Source organism: Sarcophilus harrisii, chromosome 3 (assembly GCF_902635505.1).
Source record: "Sarcophilus harrisii chromosome 3, mSarHar1.11, whole genome shotgun sequence".
Taxonomy (NCBI): domain Eukaryota; kingdom Metazoa; phylum Chordata; class Mammalia; order Dasyuromorphia; family Dasyuridae; genus Sarcophilus; species Sarcophilus harrisii.
Genome location: NC_045428.1, coordinates 63,010,678 through 63,036,898, shown reverse-complemented (window position 1 = coordinate 63,036,898; position 26,221 = coordinate 63,010,678). Strand labels below are relative to the sequence as shown.

Below are 26,221 nucleotides of genomic sequence, written 5' to 3'. Positions count from 1 at the left end.
CCAGTTTAAAAGGCTCCCATTCCACAAAACATCAGCCCTTTAATGACATGCATCTCATTAGCCTGCCCCATGAAAAGGGGTATAGAAAAAAAAAAGTAATTCACAGACTCTCTCAATTTTTATATCTATAGAAACATATATTTACACATGTGGACAAACTGAAAAGTGATATTCTGAATTCTATATGGGGCCATAACAAGGGCCATTTGATTCAAGCCGGAGACTTCTGGGGCAGCTTCAGGGATGAGAGACTCTCAATCTGTCAATAACTAATGGTCAAACCTGGACAGCTCCAACAAGGGCAGGCACAATTGGAATGAGCCCTGGATCTCTAAAGCATTACCATTACTACTAGGGTAGTGAGCAGAAAATGTAAGAATGTCTCATGGATCTAAGGAGGGAAAAAAATAACTAAGGTGAAGTCAAAGAAAAGTATACATATTGCTTCCCTCTAAGAACGGATAATGAGGGAAAGGCACCAAAGCAGTTACTGGGGTTCCCTCAGATAGCCACATTCAAGGTCCCATGGCCAAAGTCTTTAGTTCCTCTTGTTTCTTGACAATCCTCTTGGAGGACTTTGCATGGTGATTTCTGTTCTGGACAGAAGTGGATACAACTAAGTCTAGTGACAGCTCTGTGCACTCAACAATATTTACCGAGGATAATCAGGATGTCCCTCCAGACTGGGACCATATGAAGGTTTCAAACAAACCTTTACCTATCAGAATTACTGATAATTCCAAAAATGATGAAGTAACTAAAGGATACAGATTTCAGTTCTGCCCACACTTGTATTCACTAAGAAACTGAGAATGCTACTAACAATCAACTTGGTCCTTTCTCCTTCTTGGTCAGCTCCTATGGAGTGAAGGTCCTGAAGATAATTTCTCCTTCAAGCCAAATAGGATATGACCATTCTTCCAAAAGATCCTCTTCACTCTACATGCACCCACAATCATTTAGAAGGGAGTCTGTAAGGTAAGAGATGGGAGGAAGACACTCTATGGTATTTGTTTGGTTTAAGCTTCAAAGGAGGAAGAGAGCTTTATTCAGTTATATCAAAGACCCCCTTTCTATTTTATTTAAATTTTCAGTTTCATCACTTATTCTACCACTCATGAAAAATCATACTTTTTGTAATTTATTTCTCAGATAATGACCTATGTTTTCTAGGATGCTTTTCTTTAAAAAAACAAAAAATAAGCATTTTGCATATTCTGGTGCAAATATTATATTTACAAATTTATACATGGATGCATTTTGCTTTTTATACAATCATCACTTTCCAATAAGCAACCACACTATTTCCAGTTAAAGAAAAGGAAAAAAAAATTTAAAACAAGACCACCCAAAAGAGCAAGAGAATCTGTACCTCTATTGCATTAGAATACTAACCCCCCCCCCCAAAAAAAAAAAACTTGGTATAAACCTTGAGTCCATCACAAAAAATCTCCTACTGTCTCTTAAGGTATATATAAGATTATTTGAACATGTATTATATAGGAATGATTTTACTAATGAAAAAGCATACTTTTTCTAATTTATATCTCAGATAATTATCTATGTTTTCTAGGAAGCCTTTTTTTTTTAAAGATGCATTTTGCATATTATGGTGCAAATACTGTATTTGCAAATGCATACATAAATGCATTTTGCTTTTTACATAATCATCACTTTCCAATAAGCACCCACACAACTTCCAGTTAAAGAAAAGAAAATAAAAGTTAAAGCAAGACCACCCAAGAGAGCAAGAGAATCTTTCCTTCTATAGCATTAGAATGTTACCCCCCCTCCAAATAACTTGGCATAAACCTTGAGTCCATCATAAATAATCTCCTATTTTCTGTCAAGGTATATATATATATATATATATATATATATATGTGGCTATTTGTAAATGTATTATATAAAAATGATTGCTAATATTTATAAAGTGATTACTATGCTCAGGCACTGTGCTAAGTGCTTTACAATTATTAGGTCATTTGGTATATGTGTAAATGTATAGTATCAGTGTTCATTTGGCTTGTTTTTCCTACCAGACTGAAAACTCCCTGAGAACAAGAAGCATATTGAATTTTTAAAAAATATAACCCCACTGTATTTACTACAAAGGTGCTCAATAAAGATAATCTGTTGATATTGGCGATGGTCCCTCCACAATAAATCTAATCTCCATGAGAAAAATGCCAATATATCAGCCCACAAAGTAACAATAGCTAACATTTATATAGTACTTTAAGATTTATAAAGACAGATAAAAAGAGCATTTAAGTACTTCCTTAAAAGTTATTGTCAGTCACTGTGCGAATTTAAAATTAAATTCAAGCAAAAAAGACAGTCCCCTACCCTCAAGGAGCTTCCATTCTAAAGGAAGAAGTCAATAAATAAAGGGGACCTGAAAAAATGTAGGGAGGAAATGAAGGGATGAGAAGGAACAAGAGAAGAGATGGAAAATTCCAGAGATGGATAATAGCCAAAGTTGAAAGAAATATGTTCTGGGTACCTCACAGATAGTGGGGATGTGTTAGAGACTAATCAGAATAGAAGGATGCAGGGCAGAGACATCACCAAGGTGAGAGAGCCAGGAGGTGGAGAAATTCTGGAAGGCTTTAGAAACATCATATCATTGACACTTACCACAGCTCTATCGACAGGAGCAGCTACAAGAGTCCCCTCTATTTTATAACTAAAGAAATCCTAACTCAGGGAGATAAATTACCTGTGTGCATAGAGTCCCACAGCTCAGAGACAGAATTTGAATCAAGGTCTCCTTTGGGCTCTTTCCATGATATCACATTTAATCATTCCATAAGTCAATAAGTACTTTTTAAGTACCCAGCTCTGTGCCAGGGCTGAGGATACAAGAAGAAAAAGGAAACAATCGTCCCTATGGAGGAACTTAAGTTCAACTAAAGAAGGTTGTACATGCATTATGAGTGCTTTATATGTATATGGGATAAATACTAAATAAATGCTAAATAAAATACTAAGTAAAATACTAAATAAAATATAAGGTAACTAGGAAGAAAGGAAGGACACTAGCAGTCTGGGAGAACAACATGGGCTTAGTGGAGAAGGTGGGATTTGAGCTGCATTTTGAAAGAAGCAAGGGATTCTATGAGGCAAAGAGAAGGAAGGAAGGAGTTCTAAGAATGAGGAACAGACACTGACTGCAAAGACACATGAAAAGGAGAAGGTAGGCCATGAGGGAAAGCTATTTTGGCTGGATCATGAAAAATATGTGTTATATATATATATATATATATATATATATATAGTTATTACCTATTATCTATTTTATATAAAATAATATATTTTATATAGATATAAGATGTGTTTTATTTTTCATATTTATTTTATTTATTAAAAAGCAGGCTAAGGAATTTGCACTTACTTTGGAGGTAACAGGGAGCAAGTGCTGATTATTAAGCCATGGAGTTATAGAATCAAACCTGGGCTTCAGAACTGAGAAAGATAGTATAGAGAAAAGAAAAAGTGAATGCAAGAAAAGCAATTAGGAGGCTACTGCAACAATTAAGGGAAGGGAGGGTGAAAGCCTATAAACTAAAGTGATGGTCATATAAATGAAAAGAAAAGGATAGATGGCAGAGCCATTTTAGGGGGAGAACTGACAAGGCTCGACAATTTGTTGGCAACATCAAGGGAGGGGTTGGGAAAAGAGTAAGACAGAATGACACTGATGGTCATGAACTTGGGAAACTGGAAAGCTAGTGGTGACCTCAAAAGAAAGATGGAAATCTGGGAGGAAAGGCAGAGGAAAAGCATATAATGAACACATTAAGTTTGAGATGTCTATGGGCTATCCAGATGAAGATGAGTGTCCAGCCACAATTGGTAATATGAAACAGAAGATCAGGAGAAAGATCAAGGATATAAATTAAAATATATATAAATAAATAAAACTTGTGCCCAACAGGGAAATCAGTAATAAATCATACCATCATAATGTAATGAAATATCATAGTGCTATCAGGTATGACTAATGTGAAGAATTCAGAGCACTGGGAAGTCTTAATTGTATGGAATAATGCAATGAAGGAAGCATCTGAAGAACAATATACACAATTGTAACAACGGAAAGAAAGTCATCGTGTAGAGGCCACCCGACTTCAGTCAAACACAATGGTCAATCCTAATGTCACATTCCCCAAAGTAAAAGACATGTCCCTGATCCTTTTTGTTAACGGCAAATTAAACTGTAATTTCTGAAGGGATCAATGTAGGCATTTGTCAGGAAATATCTATTCATTGATAAAAAAGAAATTGTAAGAAATGATCGATTTGTTTTGAAGACACTTCAAAATGAAAACTAAAGACAACGCAGTGGCCAGACCTAAGGGAAGAGTAATATAGGTATAAAGAAAATCAAATAGAAGGTTTCACAATATCTGCTTTCAAATAGTCCTATTTTAGGGAAGAGAGTACTAGAGTACAGTATCACCAATGGGTTCCTCTTCACCAACCATGGCACTCACAAAATTGAAAGGAAAGGCCTTATCAAGATGCATTTTAACACCCTGTGCTTACCTCTGAGTGGGGCTAACACCCCCCCACCCCAGACTGAATTTATGTAGCAGTAACGACACCAAAAGGCCAAAGGCAAATGACAGACATGTCCAAGACCTCATAAGCATCAGATGCAGGACCTTATGATGTTGGCCCTAGAGTGGACATGACCAGGTGTCCAAAGGGGAAGAAAGAGGTTGACCCCAAATTGCAATAAATGAGACTGAGTTTCTTTTTGGAAGGTAAATCCTGTGGACTTCGAGCAGAGCCATCATGATCTGGGCTCAACACTGGGATCAGTGTTGTAATGGGGAGTAGCCAACTACATTGAAACCCCTCGGGGCCAGGGAGATGACAGGCAGTAACTCTGCCAGGACCCCCACCCTGGAGGAACCCACTTCATGAAGCTGCCCAAGTGCCAGTGCTGAGGGCTGGTCCCTGGCCAGGGGCAGCCAGCTGCAGAGGGCGGAGCTCTATTTTGAGCCTGGCCACGTCTGGTTTGAGCAGCATGCGGCCCTAGTGACTCACACACCCATGCAAACCGCCTGTGGCTCTGTGGCACGGCCCCGGAATGCCAAGCCTGGGCCAGCTCCCTCCTCACCCCATTATGCTGGGATAAATAAATAAAGAGCCCGCCAGCAGCCACACAGCCTGATGGCAACCAGATGGGAAGGAGGATGCACAGAGAGGGCCAAGGGGTGGGAAGGACCATGAGGGACATGGCTGGGAGGGCATTCTGTCATTCTTTTAGCCCAGCTCCCTTGGGCACAAGGCTCCTGTACAGTAATGGTCTTTCTTGGACACTAGCCATCCCTAACTTTTTAGTCCCATTCCCAATCCTGAAGCTGGCTTCTACTCCTAAGAAATATCTCCTATGCTCTATCCAACCCTTGTCTCTTTTGTTTTCCTCTTGAATCTCAGCTGCCAGACTCCTTCTAAGCAGGTTCCTCATAGGTTGGTCTCCTTGGGGCCCAGGGATGAGAATGAGAAATGAAGGCTCCCAGGCAAGAGAGGAAAGGGCAATCACCAAGTGAAGTCCAAGTAAGGAAAGAGAAAAGATTCTTGTCATTTGTAAAGATAAAATGGATTTCAAATCCAAGATTTATTATTGCTCCGAACTTAGACCTATTCAACCTCTCAAGTTCTGCTCCTTGTCTCAGACCCCTGGGTCACTTCCACCGAAGGCTACCCACCCTATTACCCCTCGAACATCATCTTTCTGGCCTTCTGCCCAACTCTATTCCCTTCAGGAAACACAGACCCCAGCTACTGACCCCCTGGCCCTCTGACGTCAGCCCTGGCCCCCCGATCCTTCATTTAGAGCTCTCTGTCCACAGTTTGTTTATCTTCCTATTCAGCGTTGCTTATTTTAATGGCACATCCTCCCAGCTCAGCCCTGTGTGACCCCCTGACCTCACTGTGTCCTGTTTGCAGGAGCTGTAAGAATTTGGTGGTCATGATGGGCCCACAACTGCTTAGAGAAACCTTCCAAGTTCAAGAAGCAAATGTCCCACACCAGAAACACAACAGGGTATCCTAAGAGACCATGAGGGTTCTCCAGTGGCTCCCTCCCACAGAGTCTTCACAAATGTACAAGAACCAGCTAAAGCAATGGGGCACAATGCAGAGGGTACTTGATTAGGAGTTAGGAGTCAGGGGATTTAAGTCCAGATAGTGTCATACAATCAGTTACTACTTCTGAGTCTCAGTTTCCCATTTATACATGAGGGAAGGTAGATTTAGTGATACATGGCCCCTCTGAACACTAATATTCTATGGGTTTGAAATAGCTGTATTGCATAAATAACTCAGAAGTTTGATATTCCTTTCTCCAAACAAGTCCATGGATTCCACAGGCCTTTTCTCTCTCTTCCTACAACATGGACACAGGACAAGGGCATCATGCTTCAAGAAGGGAAGGTAGGGGAGTGAACCACAGCAGAACAAAAGTTTTTATTGAGTACCTGCCATCTTCCTTGTACCACCAAAGGCATTACATGCTACAAAGTATAAACAAAGCCTGTGGGAGAGAATTTTATCATTGTTATTGTTTGTTCTTTCTTCTCCAAAAGGACCATGACATCAGGGAGGGTATGCCTGACATGCAAATAAATTGGATTTAAGTGGGGGAGGGCTGTGCAAGGTCGCCTGCCTCACTTTCCCCTCCCAGAGCCATTGGGTCCAGTGGCCAGAGAGTGCTTGGTACAACTAGAGATGGCTCCAGATGCAGTGGGAGACCTTGACCTTTTAAGCTAAGGTCTTTAACGGTCTCGGTTTGACTGAAGCAAAGCAAGGTGATAAGAAATACATCCATGTGACAACGAATAAGACAATACTCTGTGTGTGTGTGTGTGTGTGTGTGTGTGTGTGTGTGTGACAGTGGTACACAGCATTAAACGAGTCTATGCAGACAATACAAGTTAGAAAATGAAGGACTACTTGTTGGAAGCACTTACTGTATAATGTAACAAGTGGAAAAATAAGAAAAGAAGGGATTCAACATGGAGCAACAACAGCAGGGAAGCTTTTTAACCCTTTTCTCGCAAAGTGTAGATCTATTCATGGAGAGCTGGGCAGGGGCTGCTGACAGGCTCCGTTACCTGTTCTGCCCTCCCCTGTGAGCCGCCTCGCACACAGGACTTGGCCAGTCTGCGGACTAGAACAAGGTGGTTACTGAATGGAAGCAAGGCTTCTCCCACCACGACTCTTGCAATAGGAGTTGAGGGGACTCGGACAATGGCGCCACACGAGTTGCTTCCTCAATGATCCAATGCAAACGCGGCTTCGGGTCCCGCTACTCAGCCCAGACGCCAGCCTCATGAAACCATACAGAACAATCTGAAGACTGGTTAAGGGGTCAGTAAGCTTCCCAAAGGACAGAGTCCTGAGTGCTCGAGAAGAAACATTACCTGTGAGACTTAGAGGGCATCGGGACCCTGCCACACACTCTCCTTGCACACTGGGAAGATGCACCCACTGTTCTGTGACTCCCGGTGCTTGTCCCATGCCTTATGCCGTCACTCTGCTTGCAGCACACTCGTTTTCCTTTCGTCAGTGGGGAATGCCCCCTGGGCGTTTCCCCCCTTACCTGGCCAGCCCAGCCTGGACCCCCATGCTGATCTAGGTTCTCATTACCTGTTACCTGCAGTGCTTCAGGTACAACAACCAACAAGTACCAATCTAAGGACAACACCAGCCACCTGTTAGCTGGACTATTCCAACAGCTCATCAGAAGTTCCCCCTCCCTGGGGCAGCTAGGGGGCGCCGTGGACAGAGCACCAGCCCCAAAGTCAGGAGGACCTGGGTTCAAATCTTGTCTCAGACACGTAACCCGTCCTAGCTGTGTGACCCTGGGCAAGTCACTTAACCCCAGTTGCCTCAGCAACAATAACACAAAAAAGCTGGCCCTCCCACGTGGGAAGCCTTTGGTGGCCCAGGTGGGGGGCGCCACACATCATCTGCATGGTGCTTTGAGGGCAGATAAACACTGGCATGGTTCCTGGCATCCTCCCCAAATTGTCACGTCTGCACGCAGCATATCAGCCCCCAGTACAAAGAGAACTTCTTGAGGGGAGGAGCTATTGTCTTCATATTCCCAGCGCTCAGCACAGAGTAAGCACCGAATAAATCTTCTTGGGTTAGAAAAGATTGGACTTCCCAGAGTTGTTAGGTTATAAGCTAGCACTGACCTCATCAGGATTTCCCACATCCACAGCATGAACTGCACCAATAACAGGGTCATGTGCAGCATCTGAAAGGGCCAGATGGAGGTTGCCAGAGCTCCTATGAATTCCATAAACACTTAGCTCTACTCTGGCTCAGCAAAACCATTGAGCAAGAGATCCCTGACATGTGAATCGCCTGGCTTTAAACCTGCTCTGATCCAAACCAGCTGAACCTCCAGCATTGGATGGAGAACACTGTAGCCATAGTCACTGCTGAGAAATCTAACTGAGGACGTTCCTAGGGCCCATCACCTAGAACACAAGAACAGCTCCTAAATAATACAAGACAAACTGCATTCTTATCACCATGCTAATGCTAAGATTGTGAATCACTGTGTGAAAAATAAATGTTTTTTTCAGTGCCACATGGTCAACATCTTTGTGGCGGTGCTATGATTTTCTGAACTCCAAAGAGTAGTTTACTTGTATTTACTAATTTCTAGTAAATTATTTTATTATGAATATTGAAAAATTAAAAGAAACTAAAAGCATATTGTCACTTACCACCTATACTTGTCAAACTAAACCATTTCTTTTGTGGGTATTTTTTTTTTTTTTCAGAAAAAAGCTCTTTGATTCCTACAGGCTTTGAAGCCTAAAAGTATCAGAAAATCATGGTCCCTAATCAGTGACCAGGGTAGAATTAGGAAACAGAAGCTAAGTGAGAAGTAAGGAAATGGAGGAATTCTTACCTCTGTCATGACCCGATCCAGGAAAGCATTCTCATCAAACAGCTCTGTCTTCAATCGATCTGTAACCAGAAAAGAAAGGGAAAAGAAATGGGTTCAAGGATCTACACTTGAAGAGCAAAGAGCAGATCCAGCCCAGCCTAGGATTATTTGTTCATTTATTTAATTAATAATTTATTAGAAGCTCACTATGTAATAGAATTAAACCTTTGAAAAATACCTAATGTAGTTTAACAGCAATGTTATCATCACAACCAAGCAAAAGGACCTTGTCTTACTTTTTAAAAAAATTTTTGTCAGCTCTCCTCTGAGTGTCATCTGTCTTACACCTGTTCTTTGCCTTCACCAAAGATTTCCATTCCCTCCATCTATCAGTACTTTCTCAGTTCATTGCCTCCCTTCACAACCTGTTTCCAATAGTTAACCAGTTGGTCAGTTCCACTGTAGTACTTGGATTACTCCCACCAACCATTGCCTTTGCTCCTCCTATCATGCTAAGTGAAACTGGAGAAAACTCACAAAACCGTGCTAATTTGGTCTACTCTAAATTAAAATTCCATGAGCTTAACTAGGCCTTCAAAGTAACCAGGAAATCCTTTTATACCTACCTAATCAATTCACTGTCCCATCCTTTCATCCTTCCTCAAAGCTTTCCCAGCTCCTCCTCCCCCAACTAATCAGATGAGAATCTTGCCTTTCATTTTACTGAAAAAAATTTGCCAAGCACTCTCCCTTCTCCCCTGATCTTCATCTTACATTAATCAGAAGCCTTTCTATTAAAATTTCATATAAAGAGGTGGCCTTTTTCCTTCTAAAACCAAAAGCTTCTGTGTTTACAAATAATCCCATTCCATACTGTTTTCTCCAAAAGCTGCCCCTTCTATCATCCCCATTCTACTAATCTTCAACCTCTCTATTTACTGGCTACTTCCCTATTGCCCATGACCATGTCTTCTCCAACTTCAAAGAATCCTTTATTCATCCATCCCCACTTGTTACCCTCCTATATCTCTCCATCCTTTTGAGGCCATCCACAATAAGTGTCTCCACTTCCTTTGCTCTTACTCTTTTCTTAATTTCTTACAATGTAGCTTCTGATCTCATTATTCGAACAAAATTGCTCTCTCCAAAGTCACTAATGATCTCTTAATTGGCAAATCCAACACCTTTATTCAACTCTTTTCCTTCTTGGTCTCTACAAGAGACCATTGGGGATGGCTCTAATCTTCTTGATACTCCATCCATACCTGATACAGGTATTTGTGACACTGTTCTCTCCTGGTTCTTCTTTCTATTTTTTACATTTCCTTTTCCAGCTCCTTTCCTGGATCTTCATCCATCTCACAGCCACTAACCATGAGAAAACACCAGGGCTCTGTCCTGGACCCTCTTCCCTCCTCCCTGTATACAACTTGATCAACTCCCATAGGTTCAATTGCCATCTCTATGGAAGTGACTCTCAGAGCTATTTTATCTAGTACTAAACTCTCTACTGACCGCCAGTCTATTATCCCCAAATGCCTATTAAACATCTTGAACTAAAAATCCCATAGATATCTTAAACTCAAAATGTCTAAAATTGAACTCATTATCTTCTGTCCTAAGTCCTTCCCTTTATTGAATATAATTTTTATTGTACTGTGGTCTGAAAAGAAAGCATTTATTATTTCTGCCTTTCTGAATTTGATTGTGAGGTTTTTATGCCCTAATACATGATCAATTTTTGTGTAGGTGCCATGTACTGCCAAGAAAAAGGTGCCAAGTACTGCCTTTCTTTCCCAGAGGAAATTTTCTCCAGAGGTCTATCATATCTAGGTTTCTGTTAACCTCCTTAGTTTCTTTCTTGTTTATTTTGTGGTTAGATTTGTCTGATTCTGAGAAAAGAAGGTTGAGGATTCCCCACTAGAATAGTTTGGCTGTCTATTTCTTCTTGGAACTGGCTTAAAATCTTCTCTAGGAATTTGCCTGCTCTACCACTTGGTGCATACACATTTAGTATTTTACTATTTCATTATTTACATTATTCTTTATCAAGATGTACTTTCCTATCTGAGATAAGAATTGCTACCCCTGCTTTTTTTTTTTTTTTTTTTACTTCAGACAGCCTTTTACCTTTACTCTGTATGTCTCTCTGTGTCAGATGTGTTTCTTATAAAAAAACATATTGCAGAATTCTGCTTTTTAATCCACTCTTGTTATTTGCTTCTATTTTATGGAAGAGTTCATCCCATTCACATTCACAGTTATGGTTACTATCTCTGTATTTCCCCCTGTCGTATTTTCTTCCCTGTATATACTTTTGTCTCTCTTTCCACCCTATCCCCTATCCTTAGTGGTGTGTGTGTGTATGTATGTGTGTGTGTGTGTGTGTGTGTGTGTGTGTGTGTGTGTGTTTTACCCATCCCACCCACTACCTTATCTCCTATTACTCTTGCCCCTTATCTTTGAAGTATATTTTTAATCCATCCTATCCACTACCTTATTTTCTATCAACCCTTCCTCCCTTCTCTTTCCTTTTTCTCTAGTGTTTCTTCTCTGTCTTCTATCCTGTCTCTTTTCTTTTCCTTTCTCTTCCTACTTTTTTATAGGGTTAGATAAATTTCTATAACCAACTGAATGATTAGGTTATTTATTCTCTCTTAGAGTCAAAATTGATGAGTTTTATAACACCCCTTCAAGACAGGTGCTATCATTATCCCCATTTTACAGATAAGGAAACTGAGGCAAACAGGGTTAAGTAACTGGTCCAGGTCACATAGCTAGTAAATTTCTGAGGCTAGAGTGGAACTCAGGTTTTCTTGATTGTGGGCCCAGAACCCTAATTTCCCCATACCCAATCTAATATCAGGATCTGTTCATTTTAGCTTAATTTAGCATCTCTGGGATTTGCACCTTTCTCTCCTTTGATACCACAACCACTCTGGAGCAGACTCTCATCACTGCACACTCAGACTACCATAGCCTTGTGCTCCATCTCCCTGCTTCAAATCTCTTTCCACTCCAAAGTATCCTTAATTTGATTGTGAAATTGATCATGCTATAATGTAGAGATCTGATGATATCATCCCTCCTCAATAAATTCCAGTGACTCCTCCATGTCCCTGGGATCAAATATAAAATCCTCTGTTTAGTTCTCAATCTTTAAAAACCTATCTTACTTTTCCAGTCTTCTTATCTTTCACTTTTCCCACACCCCACAACTCTTCTCAAACATGACACTATATGCTCCCTGAGCCTTTTCAGTGACTCATGTCCCTCATCTTCACTCCTGGCTTCCTTCAGGTTTCAGCTGAAGGTTCCCAGTCCTCCTTAAGTTTGGTGTCTCCTCTCTGGGACTACTCCCAACCTGTCCTGTGCACCTCTTGTTTACACATAGTCTACCTGCTGCCTCTCCCCATTAGACTGGGAGTTGCCTGGCCAACTTTGGTAGTGGATGGCACACATGTGAGCTATCTGACTAATTGAACTAAGGCTAGATCTGCCTTTAGGCACATGTATCCCTAGGAAAGTAATCTCACCACTTTATGCCTCGATTTCTTTAAGTAAAAGTGTCTACCTCTCAGGATTGTTGGGAGGATAAAGTTTGCAAACCTTGAGGTAACTCTAGTGGTTCTGGAATCTTGTATGTCCTTGTGCTATCCCACCATTCTTCATTTGACAAACGCTGGTAATGGATTATTCCCACTACGCAACTCCTTCTCTGCCACTCACAAGCAATCCCCAAACCGTTCTGACTGGGTTCATTACAATCCATGCTATGCAGCCTCACCTGTGTCCTGCAGAAAGGCAGACCATGTTTTCTTATCTGAATATCTCACGCTCCACAGGTGTTATTCCAAATCCCTTCTTCCTTCCCAATGTCTCCATATCCCTCGCCTCACCACCACCATCAGCTAAGAATACCTCCTCTGAATTTGTGGAAAACATTAAGGTCATTCAACATTTAACACTGTGCTCCCGCTCCATTCCTCTCTAAACAAGTCGACATTACCTCGCACTCACTCCCTTCTCCCAGCATCTGACAAAGAAGTAATTGTTCTCTAGGCCAAGGCCAGCCCCTCTACGTGTGCCCTCCATCACCCCTCCTCCGATCTTCCCCAAGAGAACGCATCCATCCATCATCCCCTCTCCTGGAACCTGTAACTTTTGCCCGAATTCCTCAACCCTTGGCAATCTGGATTTTGACCTAATTACTCAATGGATACTATTCTATCCAAAGATACCAATCATCTCCTAGACACCCAATGTGATGGTCTTTGTTCTGACCTAATTCTTCTTAACCTGTCACACTTGAGCCTGCTGATCATCCTCTTCTGGACATTCTTCCTTTCTGGGTTTTTCTCTCTTGGTTCCACTCACTCTTACTCTCCCATCCTCCCACCTTCTCTGTATTCTCAGTCTTTTTTTTTGGATCAACCCCCATATCAAGTGCCCTTGTGAGTGTTCCCCAAGATTCTGTCCCAAATCTCTTCTTCTATATATTCTCTCTCTCGGTAACCTCATTAGCTCCCATGTGTTTAACTTTAATCCTATGCAGATGACTCTCAGATCCAAGGATCTGGCTCTAGTTGTTCCCCCGAGCTTCAGTCTGCCTATTAGATACATTAGATATTACATGAGAAATGTATCAGACATATACAAGACAAATGCCTTATATGGTCTAAGGGGGGGGGAAATCATTATTAGGAGGAGAAGCAGGCTTGATGAAGGAGGAAGCGTTTGAATAAGGCTTTAAAGCACATGTAGAAACCCAAGTGACGAAGTGAAGGAGACTATTCCAAGCACAAGAAACAGAATGAGCAAAAACATTTGGTTCAAAATGTAAGGAGGGCAAAGAATAGGCTGGTTTGGCAAGAGGGAGAGAGTACGAAATATGTTTAGAAAAGCAAGGTGGTGGCAGCATTGCACAAGATTCTGAATGTCAGACAAAGAAGTTTGGACTTCACTTCCTAAACAATAGGAATCAATGAAGATTTTTTTAGCAGAAGAATGGACCAATCATAATAAAATTACTCTGGCAGTGGTATAAAGCACGGATTGGAAGAGAGAGTTAAAGTAGAAAACATTTTTTAGAAAGTGAGTGTCATGGTCCTGGAATGCGGTAATGTGGATCTAAATAAATGTGGCAGCAGCAGAAAAAGAGAGAAGGGATGAATAAGAGATGTCCTGGAAAAAGAATCAGTGCTTCGTTCCTCTGAATGATACTTAAGAGGGCACTTTTTGTAGCATCCCTTTTCTCTTAGGGGGAGAGATTTAGAGACTGTAAGCTTCCTAATACCCAAATCTTGTGATATCCTAGGCCAAAGCTATATGACTACTGCCATTCTTCCAAAGGCTTTTCGTGCTAGTGTCCAGGCATGGCTGGACAAGAAGAGAACTTTCTGACCCAGCATCTAATTTCTAATTTCTACTCATTCCCCAGTATTCCTCTCTCTTTCCTATGGATTACCTAATACGATGAGGCCAATGCCAATTCTTAACTTCAAACGATTCTTCCTCCTTCTTCATTGCGACCCTCACCTTTCTAAAACCAACTTGTCCCCTCTCACCTCGGCTCGGGACGGCTCCATTCTCCTGGTAGTCTTGGATTTCCACGTCCTTCAGTCGAAGCAAGGAAGCCATCTCTCTCACCTGGCATTGCAGTATCACACTCATGCCCATCAGGGGACGTATGAGATGCTGGGAAACCTTTGAAAAAGGAGATGTCTACCATGAAAAGCCTTACATAACCCATTCAGGTATTATAACCATAACCTGAAGAACAGGCTAAAGGAATAGATATACCCTCCACTCACTCACACATGAATTCATTCAGCATTTATTAAGGGCTTTCTCTGTGCCAGGCATCAGGCATTGAGAAGTGGGAACACAAATGCAATGGTCCCTGCTTTCAAGGAACTTATATTCGAGGAGGAATAAAAATAAGGGATCGATTTCATTAGTACAGAGCTCCCAGGAGAAGAAATTCTCTACAGCCATATAGCTGGGCAGCCCTTCCACAGTCAATAATCTTCCAGAGCTGCCAAGGGCTGAGGGGATAAGGGACCTACTCAGAATCCTGGTCAGGCCTGTCTGGGACATTCGAGAATACATAGCATTAACACAATGTAACACACAGTGATTTCCAGTACGAGGTGCTAGACAGCAAGGGGATCAGGAAGAGACTCCAGTAGCAGGTGGTCTTCCAGCTAAGCTTTAAGAAAGTGAGAGAGCAAGAGGCCTAAGCGGGCAAGTGCATTCCCACCTGGGCCGAATTGGGCCAGGGACGGTGCCTTTTGCTCTTACAGAAGATCAGAACAACATGGAAGTGATGTCATGACACGCAAGTCAGTGGGATTTAAGTGAGGAGGCAAAGTCACTGGTCTTTCCTCTGCAACCACCTGAGTCCAGGGGCCAGATTCAGATCAGAACGACGAAGGAAAGCCCTGAATGCAGCAGGACACCCAGCCTTCTTAAAACAAGGTGGACATCAGTTTGGTGGAGACAAGGCAAGGTCTTAAGAAATCACTGAGTAATTAGCAGAGATGAAGTCTCTGAGAAGGGAAGCTAGAGTGCCTGAAGGGGAATACCAAGGAATAAGCTAGAACAGACATGTGGAACTGGATTGTAAAGGATTTCTGGTACTCAAGAAAGAAGTTCATATTTTATCCTAGACATAATGGGAATAATTAATAGGCTTTTTGAGGCAGGGAGTGCCATGTTCAGACTCAGATGGCCTAAGAATATACCCAGAGGTTTACCATCTCATAGGAGAGACAAAATAGATAAGCAAGAAAATGACATAAATAGAATTACAATTATGTTATAATTATAAAAGTTATTGGAATTTTTATAGAAATACTAAGGAAAAGTTTCCTACAACTGATGGCCATAAGTTGTGATTTAAAGAGAAGGATTTTGTGTAGTAAAGAGGAGAGAGATTGAATCAAGAATTTGCAACAATTTAAATAAAGGCTTAGATGCTAGCATGAAAGAACTGAGTGAGAGAAACCCAGTGAGACTACAAACCCAGTGCATGAGAAGGTCACCCAGGCTAAAATGGGCAGTGCAAGCTAGGATACACTATGAAACAAGAACATAAGAGAGAAATAGATTGAGAGCTTTGAAGGATATGTTAGATCTAGATAGTTATTAGGAACCATTTTAGCTTTGATAATCCTTTGACACTAAGGACGATGATCTTAATTTTTTCAATCTGTTCCCATAAAGGCTGCAAAACCTAAAAGTTAGTGACCAATAGTTAAATCTTTTATTAAAATAACCAGCTTTCCATCAAGAGATCATGAGCCCTTCACAAGGGAGAAAGGATGATCAAGAAGGCCTACAGATATCAAAACATTGCTACGATATTTCTCTAAACTTTAGAATTTTAATATAAAAATGTCCTACTAGCAAAGTATAATGGTTTCTCCAGTAGGAATTTCCCATTAATCAAATCAATAGTTTATTGTCTTGCCTAGTCCTTGTGCCAGCTACTCCCCTAGAGGGGAGAGGGAGAAAACCTAAGATGAGAAAAAGATGACATTAGGGAAAGTTAAGATGAAAGAATGGAATCAGATTGGAATGCCTTTAAACTGTGCTATCCAATCTATTCTATGGATAAATTTAAATAAGGATCAAAACCCCATACTCCATAAAACTCAACTTCTCCTGTGCTTTTTCATGTCTTTAATAAATTTTCCTCATTTTACTATTAGAAGCTTCTTCTAAAACAATGAACCTTATAAAGAATCCATTCATATTTATAAGACAACTGAGTCACATGAGCTGCAAGATAAAGGACTGGACATTTTCTCCAGTCCTAAGAACTCTCCAACTACATCAAAGCAGACAATAATATACCAAAAAACAAAAAACAAAAACAAAAGCAAAAAACCAATTTTTTCTGCCTTCATGGTATAGGAAACTCAGAATCCAAAAGAAGTGAAAAAAAAATGAAAACATCTAAACAGACACTTAGCACTCCCATATTACTGGCAGTGAAGCTGCTTGAGGGAATGGTAGAGTAGGTAGAGTCCCAACTCCATAGCACCAGCAATGCAAAGCTCTAAATTGCTGGTGATGGGCTAAGGAACTAAGGATACAAGGAGAAGAATAGGACATCAGGACAGAACATTGTATGGTTAAGTAGGAGATGGGGAATCCATTACGCCTTAGAGAGAACAATAAAAGATTTCTTTCTAAATGTACATAAGGAGACAGGTATGAAGGCAGATGAAACTGGGGAAAGGTGGGATAGGAGCATTGTGTATAGAACCTGGTATCTTGCCTACAGGTGAATCAATGTTTTGATTTTGGGGGTTTTGTGAGACTACATTACAACATGAGGCATGAAAAGGGGGAAGGGAAGGAAAAGGGATAGAGAAGAATATTTGCTATGATATGGTCAAGTCAGGGACTAACAATGATGGGAAGGTGACTATTGTAGTGTCAGAAAGAGAAAAGCCAAACAGAGGAGTGGGTGAGGAGGCAGGGAAAAGGGTCAGAAAGGGCAAAAGGTGGTCCTTTTGTGGGGGGAGAGAGTTCCATGAGCCTATGGATGAAGGGAGATTAAGTGCTGAGTCTGGGAGATATGGAAAGTTTGAAAAGTATATCCTTCCTACTTCAGGAGAGGGAGGAGTAGAACTCCTGAAGGCAACAGATACTTGGAGGAATGGAACAGCATGATTATAAAGTATATGGGGAGAAACAGTAACCAAGGAAGAACATAGATCAGTAGCAGTCTGCATAATCAGGGATATGGTAGAAAAGAGGCCTAATCATGGCCCAGTGTTCTTTCTAACCCTTGTAGCAATTGGTACTCTTATTAGGAAAAAGGAAACTGATATACAAGCTCTACGAAGGACAGAAAACACATTGAGGACAGAACCTAAAATGGATATCTTGAAAATTTTGATTTCAAGAGAAATACAGAGAAATAAAAGAAACCAGATAAATACAGGAGTCACTAGTTATTAGGGAATGAAGGTCTAGAGTAAACAGAAAAAGAAGTTCAATAATGAAAACGGTGAGAGAAATCTTATTTTGGAAAAGAGTACAAAAAAATTAAAAGTTCAAAAACGAATGAACAGGACAAGCTGAAAGTAAAAAGAGGAATAGGGAATCTACTTGACAGAGAAGAAAAAAAGTGGGGAGGGGAGAAAATTATATGACAGGAAAGAAAAAAGAAATAATAAATGCAGGAAAGAAAAAAAGGAAATAAGCAAAACTCCAAAGAGAAAGGACAGTAAAGGAAAGGAAGGAATGAAGAATGAGGTAAAGAGAGCCAGTAGGAACAGAACTCTTTTTTTAAAAGATTAAGGTAAAGTAACTGGAGGAATTCTATTTACAGCAAAAGCCTGTGTTTATAAAAGAAGAGAAGGAAAATAAATTGGGGAAAAAAACAATATTAGAGAAAACTGGAGAAAAATATAAAACTAATTTAACTTTAAATGTAAATTAATTAAACAATTTGATAAAAATAAAAATGTGACAAATTAGATAAGAAAATTACATAAGAAAATCTTATGATCTGTTGCTTATAAGAAACACATTTGAAAAACAAAAATAAAACTGAAGAGATGGAAAAATATTTACTTTGCACTGAATGAATCCAAAAAAGCAAGAGTTGCAATCAAGCTGTCAAAAAAAAAAAAAATTCAAAAAATAAAAGGGAATAAACAAAGAAACTATCATATTGAAAGGAACCACTGACAACCAATCAATATTACAATAATAATTGTCTGAGTCAAATACTTTAGCATCCAAATTCAAAAAGGAAATATTCTATGAGCTATAAGAAGAGGTATTAACATAATAGTAACAAGCAGCTTTAATATCCCTCTCTAGGTTTTGGATAAGTCTAAACAGAAAAACGAACATAAGGGAAAATATGGAAATGAGCAAATAGGGGAAGAAAATAGAGTTAAAAGGCATATAGTATCTAAAAGGGACAGCAAAAAAAAAAAAAAATAATATATATATATATATATATTTCTCAGCTCTACATGGATCTTTACCCAAAAATGACCATCTGCTAGGGCTTGGAAACATTATAAATAAATGTAAAAAAAAGTATAACTTGTAAAAACATGCTTTATCAACCATAACACTATAAAAATAGTTATTGGTTCGAGGCCCACAAAAAAAAAAAGATATAGACCTAAAAAGACTTAACAATAAAATACTAAATAATAATTGGATTAAATAATAAATCACAAAAAAATTAATAACTATTTATAGTTTACAGAAAAAGAGAAAATTAATGAACTGAATATGCATTACAAAATTAGAATGCCAATAAATAAACATATCTAAAATAAGTACAAAAGAGAAAAATATATTGGAAGCAAAACAATACAAAGCAATTATAAAACTAAAATCTGGTTCTTTGAAAAAGACTAATAAAACTTATAAACCCCTAATCTGATCAAAGAGTAGAAAATCAAATCAATAAAATAGCAAATGAAGAAAGTAAAAACATAGCAAAACCAGAAGAAAAAGAATCATTGAAATACATTATGTACTACATGTATATATGCTCACATAAGTCAGAACACAAAAGAAACTAGAGCATACATTCAAAAGTGTAAAATACCCAAAATATAAGAAGCTCAAAGAAAAATCTTAAATCAATCTCAAAAAAGGAAATGGATCTAGCTGTAAAGGAACTACAAAGAAAAAATTTCCTGTTGCTAATGAATTCAAAGGAGCATTCTTTCACACTTTTAAAGAATATTTAGTATCCATACTTGGCAAATTATTCTCAAAAACTGTGATAGAAAGCACTCCACTAGAATCCTTTTATGAGCCAAATAGAGTGATAATAATTAAACCAGGGAAAGATAAAAAAAAGAAAGAAAATCATAAGCCAACATTATTAATGAACAGTTATTCAACATTTTTAAACAAAATCCTGTCAGATTATAATGATTTATCTAAGAATTCATTCTTTATGAGTAAGTGAAATTAATTCCAGGGATATATATAGAATATTCAAAATTAGAAAAAACAAAACCAGCACAATCACATCCCAGTGCCCATGGCTAGGCTGTGTCAATATGATAAATATGACAATATTATCAAAACTATTAATACTATCAAAATTAATTTACATTTGTAATCCTACACCAATCAAATTACCAAGGGGAAACTTCATAGAACCTGATTAAAAAACAACAACAACAAAATTCATTTGGAAAAACAAAAGCTCTGGAATATCAAAGGGAATGAAAAATGGGGGAATAGCACTTCTAGACCTCTAACTATATTTTAAAGCAGCAATCATCAAAATCGGTAATAAAAGAGAGCTAGATCAATGGACAGACTGGAAAGAGAGAATCTAAAACACTCAATGATCTAATGTTTGATAAAGTGAAAAACTGAAATTACCCAAGGGAAAAAAAAATCTTTATAGGACAAAAACTGCTGGGAAAACTAGAAAATACCTTAGCATTTAAGGCTGCAATCTGGAATTATGTCCAAATAGTTATTAAATTGCCTATATACTTTTTGACCCAGAAATACCCCTACTAGGTCTATGTTCAAAGATGATCAGGAAAAAAGGAAAAGAATTTATAATGTTCTAAAATGTTTTTACAACTCTCTTTGTGGTGGCAAAGAACTGGAATGCCCAATAACTGGGGTTTAGCTGTGGTATATGATTGTAGTGAAATACTACTGTGCTGTAAGAAATGAGTTCAATCATCATTCATTTTTGAAGAGGACCAATGATATTACAGATGGCATCTTGACTCTTGTGAATTAGATTTAAGTGAGAGAGAGTTGCACAAAGTCATCAGCCTCTCTCTTCCAGAGTCATCAAAGTCCAATGGTAGGAAAAAAAGTGAAAATGACTGGTGAGGATCCAGAATGCAGTGACCCTAATGTCTTCAATGTTGGACCAATAGCCAAGTGTTTTACAATGCTTGTTTTAGCTTCCTTCATGGCCACTGGAATAAATTGTTCTCATCTGTCCATTCTGCCAAGGTCACATGCTTAGGGTCGACAGCCTTCTAATTCACTAACAGGTTTGAGGCCTATCAGTTATCTTCAATCTCATTTAGTCCATTTGCCGAGATAGTTTACTAGACTGTAGCTCCTCATGATAGAATGGAAAATAATAATAGAGAAGATTTGAAAACTGATTTTGACAATATGTTGTTTACAAGAAACACTTAAACACAAAGAATCACACAAGAGTTAAAATGAAGGACATGAGCAAAATCTATTATACTTCACCTAAGCCCAAAAACAGAATGTAAACAATCATGATTTCCGATAAGGTTACATGTAAATATAGACAGTAAAATAAATAGCTAGGAAAACTAGATTATGCTGAACAGCACCACAGGTAGTAAATTAATATCAATACTTAATATATATGTCTAATAGGATAACATCTAAACACTTCAAGGAAGTGAATTTACTTAATTTTTTTAAATAAAAAAGGGATGCATATGTACAAGACACTTATAGTAGCTCTTTTTGTAATAGAAAATGCACTAGATTAAACCTATCTTCCACTTTAAAGGAGAGGAGAACTTAGATTACAATATTCCAAAAGGCAAAAGATAAAGACACATAATCAAGGATAACATATCTAGTAAAATTAAGAAAAATACTCCAGGGAAATATCGATTTCCAAATATCCTTGATGAAAACACCAGAAGAGAAAAGATAATTTTAAATGCAAACTTAGGCACCAAAAGAAATATAGAAAAGTCCACATGTTTGTTTAATTGTAAAAGGAATAGGTAGGTTTGAGCTGTTTGCATGTTAAGGAGAGGAGTAAAAGTCTTCCCAAAACCTTAATATTTTAAAGTTAAAATAACAAGGGGCTGGGAAAGCTAGGTGGCAGCCCTGAAGTCAGGAGGACTTGAGTTCAAAACTGATCTCAGACACTTAACACTAACAGGGTCACTGTGTGACCCTGGGGAAGTCACTTTACCTCAATTGCCTCAGGGAAAAAAAAGGATAAAAAAAAAAAAGACTAGAGGCTTGTGAGTGACTTTGTTCTATTTTCATGGTCTCCTTAGACCAAAGACAAAAATGGGAAGGATAGGGGATTATATTGGGGAAGAATGGAGGAAAAGGAAAGGGAAGTAAATCACTATAACATTAAAGAGATAAATAAAAGGAAGAACATATAATGACAGAAAAAGATGAAGAAGGAATGGGTATCCCATGAACTACACTTTCATCTAAACCTGGTAAAGTTTGAATCCAGTTATATACACCCACATGCAGACACATTGAGATTTTGATATTGAAATATATTAAACTTAAAAATAAAATAGAAGGGGGGACAGAGCCAAGATACGGGAAATGGGATTTGAAGAAGAAAGGCAGGATAGGTAAGGGAACAGTCATAAGAAAAACAAACTAATTGTCAGAGAAAAGGCTATGAAAGGGGGATTAAAAGGAAAAGAAATAAGAGTAAAGCCCTAAGATGGTAAGAGGACAGGCAGTTATATTTATAGATCACATATTTTGGACAAACTTCCTCTCTTTTAACATCTTTTTATTCGTAAAGGGGTGAGAAGTGGAAACAAGAACAAAAAGTACAAAGGGACAGGATGAATAAAAGTATATATTTAACAATCATAATCATGAATGTGAATGGAATAAACTCATGACAGAATGGAATACAATAGCAGAACAGATTTGAAAACTGACTCTTTTACAAGAGTCATTTACAAGAAACATTTAAATATGGGGGTAGTTAGATGGCGCAGTGGATAGAGTATAAGCCCTATACTCAGGAGGACCAGAGTTCAAATCTGATCTCAGACACTTAACACTTCCTCGCTGTGTGACCCTGAGCAAGTCATTTAGCCCCAACTGCAGAAAGAAAGGAAGAAAGGAGAAAAAAGGAAGGAAGAAACATAACATTTAAACACAAAGAATCACTCAGAGTTAAAATGAGGACTTTGCAAAATCCATTATCCTTCAGCTAAATTCAAAAAAGGAATATAAACAATTATGATTTCAGATAACATTACATGTAAAATATAGAGAGCAAAAGGAGATAATCAGGACAGCTAGATCATGCTGAAAAGCTCCATAGATAGTGAACTAATACCAAAACTTATTATATACCTCTAATAGGATAACATCTAAACACTTAAAAGAAGATTTAATTAAATGGAGGGAGAAATATATAACAGAATTATAACATAAGAGGACCTTAATGTACCATTTTCAGAGCTAAACAAATCTTAATAAAAGAAATATAAGAAGTCAAGGACCTGAAGAAAACATTACAAAAATTAAGAGATTTAAAAAAAAAAAAAGAAAAGAAAAAGTGAAATTTTAAAAAGAGAAAAAATAAAAGGAAAACTTAAGAGATGTTAGATCCCTGGAAATTGCTGAATGGAAAATAAAGAAAAATTTACATACTCCATAGGTATATGTGGCATTTTAACAAAAACTGACCATGTATTAGAGCAAAAAGACCTCTCAAAAATGTAGAAAAGTAGAAACACTAAATATCATCTACTGATTACAGTGCAATAAAAATTTTATCCAAGAAAGACTCATAAAGATAAATAATAATGGGAGATTACTATACTGCTAAAGAACTATTGGGTCAAAGTAAAAATTGTAGAAATAATAAAAAATTTATCAACAAATAATAAGACAGAATAGCAAAACTTAAGAGGATGCACCTAAAACAGTTTTGAGGGGAAATTTTAGATCTCCAAATGCTTTCACCAAAAAAGAAAGAATAAATTATTCAACCAGACATACAACTAATTTTTTCCCCTCACATTTATGAAATTCTATTTATTTGCTAAAATTGTAATTTTTACACTTCAAAGTTATCTCAAAGGCCAGATTTCATTCAGTAGACTGCGCAGTAATGTATAAGATTATTTTCCCCCCATTATGAACAAACATGAACTCTACGAGCTCCAACCCAAGTCAAAATAAAAATAGTCAAACTCCATGTATTTGTCATTAGTTGTCCCTAGCAAGAATATATTATTTTTTTGTGGTGAGATTTCCTCAATCCATACCTTCTGAGTATACTGAATTTCCTATGGTTTTTGCTTCAGATTTCACATCCTTGTGTTTATGGAACATCTTTTTTTTTTTTTTTTTAACTTCTCCAATTTAACTTGTTTCTTGTTCCTGACTACAGAAGACTATTCTGATGGGTGAATTTGGATTTAGCACCACTTTTAACTCAGAAATTGTCTCTTGTCACCAACAGGACCTGTTTTTGCAGTCTACTCTGAAAACATTTCTCTGAGATTCTATGCAGCTATCTCCTTTTCTCTTGGCCACTAATATTTTCCCTTCAGCTTGCCAAAAAGTTTCATACTAGTTTCTGTTATTAAGCTTATAAAATAGGGCATTGCTTTCATAGATATCAATTTTTGTCTTATCTTTGTTTTTTACAGGTTAAACAATTAGTGGAGAAGATATGGTAGTATGCAGTGGCTTCCAGATTATCTGCCAACCAATCTCTTGGTAAAAGCCCTCTTAGAAAGGGTCATCTCCCTGTAAATCGACTGCTTAAAGAACAAACAAAAAATCCTCATTCAAATTAGAAAATAGAAATTACAAACCTTAAAGAGTAATCAAATCAAGAGCATAAAACATCACTCAAATGAGAAATTAACTACTGTTTACTTGAAAATTAGGGAAAAAAATATAGTAGATAAACAATTTTTTTTTAAAGGAAAACCAAATGATTGGTATCAAAATGAAAAAGGAAAACTTAGACCAGCTGAAGAGGAAATAATGCAAACTACTGAAAATAATTTTGTGTAATTATATGCTTAGAAACTGAAATTTTATAGGAAATGGGAATAATAACTATAAAACTATAAAAAAAACAGATTAGCAAAATTAGATAATGTAAGAAAAGAAAAATTGAGAAGTCATAAATGTACCTCTTTCCAAGTCACGTCAGCCCTGGAACTCATCTATTTATGTTCCTGGGGCTCTTCCCTGTCAACAGTTGGAGACTAGAAAGATCCTCGGAGGACCTCCATTTAAGAAAGACACCCAAGTCAGCCATTTCTTTATTTTCCATCTGATCATGCTCCTCTAGACTTCATAATTCCCATGCCCAAGCCAGTTATCCCTTCCTCCTTTTCAGATCACTTTTTAGTGGTTTCCTGTTAGATTGTAAACTTCCTGAGGATCTTTTGACTTTCTGTGTATCTCTAGGGTTTAGCAAAGTATCTGAAACAGAATAGCCATTTGATAATATTTAACAGCTGAAATTAATTCCCAAAGAAAAAAAATCCAGGATCAGATAGATTTACAAGTGAATTCTATCAAATAGTCAAAGAACAATAAATTCAAATTTTACATAAAATGTTTGCAATTATAAGAAGAGAAATAAAACTATGAACTAATAATCTCAATGAATACTAAAGCAAACATTTTTAATAAAATATTAGCAAGAGGGTTATAACAACATATTAAAAAGATTATATATTTTGACCAGGTTAGGTTTATGTCAAGAATTCAGGGTTGCTTCAACATAAGAAAGATTATAAGTAGAAATCATATAATATAACTTATAATATAATTAATTATATAATATAAATAATAAAAATCAAACAATTTTATCAAAAGATGCTAAAGAGATTTTTTAAAAATCCAGCACTTGTTTCTATTAAAAACTCTAGAAAATATAGGAAAAAATAGAACCTTCCTCAATATAGTAAATAATACCTATCTAAATCCAGAAACAAACATATGTAATGCAGAAAAATTAGAGAGAATTCTAATTTCAGGAGTAAAAGCTAGGATAACCACTATCAACACTATTTCATATAGCATTAGAAATGCTACCTGCAGCAATAAGAAAAGAAATCAAGGGAACAATTAAAGGCAGAAAGAAAATAAAAATATCTCTTTGTATCAATTAAATGACAATTGACTTAGAAAATCCTGTAGCAAATCAAAGAAATTAACTGGCATAATTATAACTTCAACAAATTTAAAGAAAATGACTTAAATCCAGAAATCATCAGTGTTCCTGTATACTACCAAAAAAGGCTCAACAAGAAATACAAAAAGAAATTTCATTCAAAAAACTAATTTACCTATAAAATATATGAGAGTATATCTACTAAGATGTAACCAGCAATTATATGAATCCTCCTATAAAACACAATTTGAAGAAATAAAGAGGCAAATAACTGAAGAAACATTCATTCCTCATGAGTGGGTTGAACCAATATGATAAAAATTACAATTCTATCTAAATTAATTTACTTATTCCACATTGTGCCAAATGCTTAAAGTAGTATTTTACAGAGCTAGAAAAAAGAA

The 26,221-nt window shown here is 37.6% G+C and overlaps 1 protein-coding gene across 5 annotated transcripts in view; it reads right to left on the bottom strand.

Moving 5' to 3' along the window:
• Positions 1-26,221, bottom strand: part of NHEJ1 (non-homologous end joining factor 1) — a 108,748-nt gene that overhangs the window by 58,019 nt on the left and 24,508 nt on the right. For all 5 annotated transcript variants that reach the window (XM_003765922.4, XM_012546351.3, XM_012546353.3 and 2 more), the window contains 2 exons: positions 14,494-14,632; positions 8,948-9,006 (listed from right to left, as the gene is read on the bottom strand). In XM_003765922.4, coding sequence (XP_003765970.1) covers positions 8,948-9,006; positions 14,494-14,632 — 198 coding nt within the window. The remainder of the gene's footprint in view (positions 1-8,947; positions 9,007-14,493; positions 14,633-26,221) is intronic.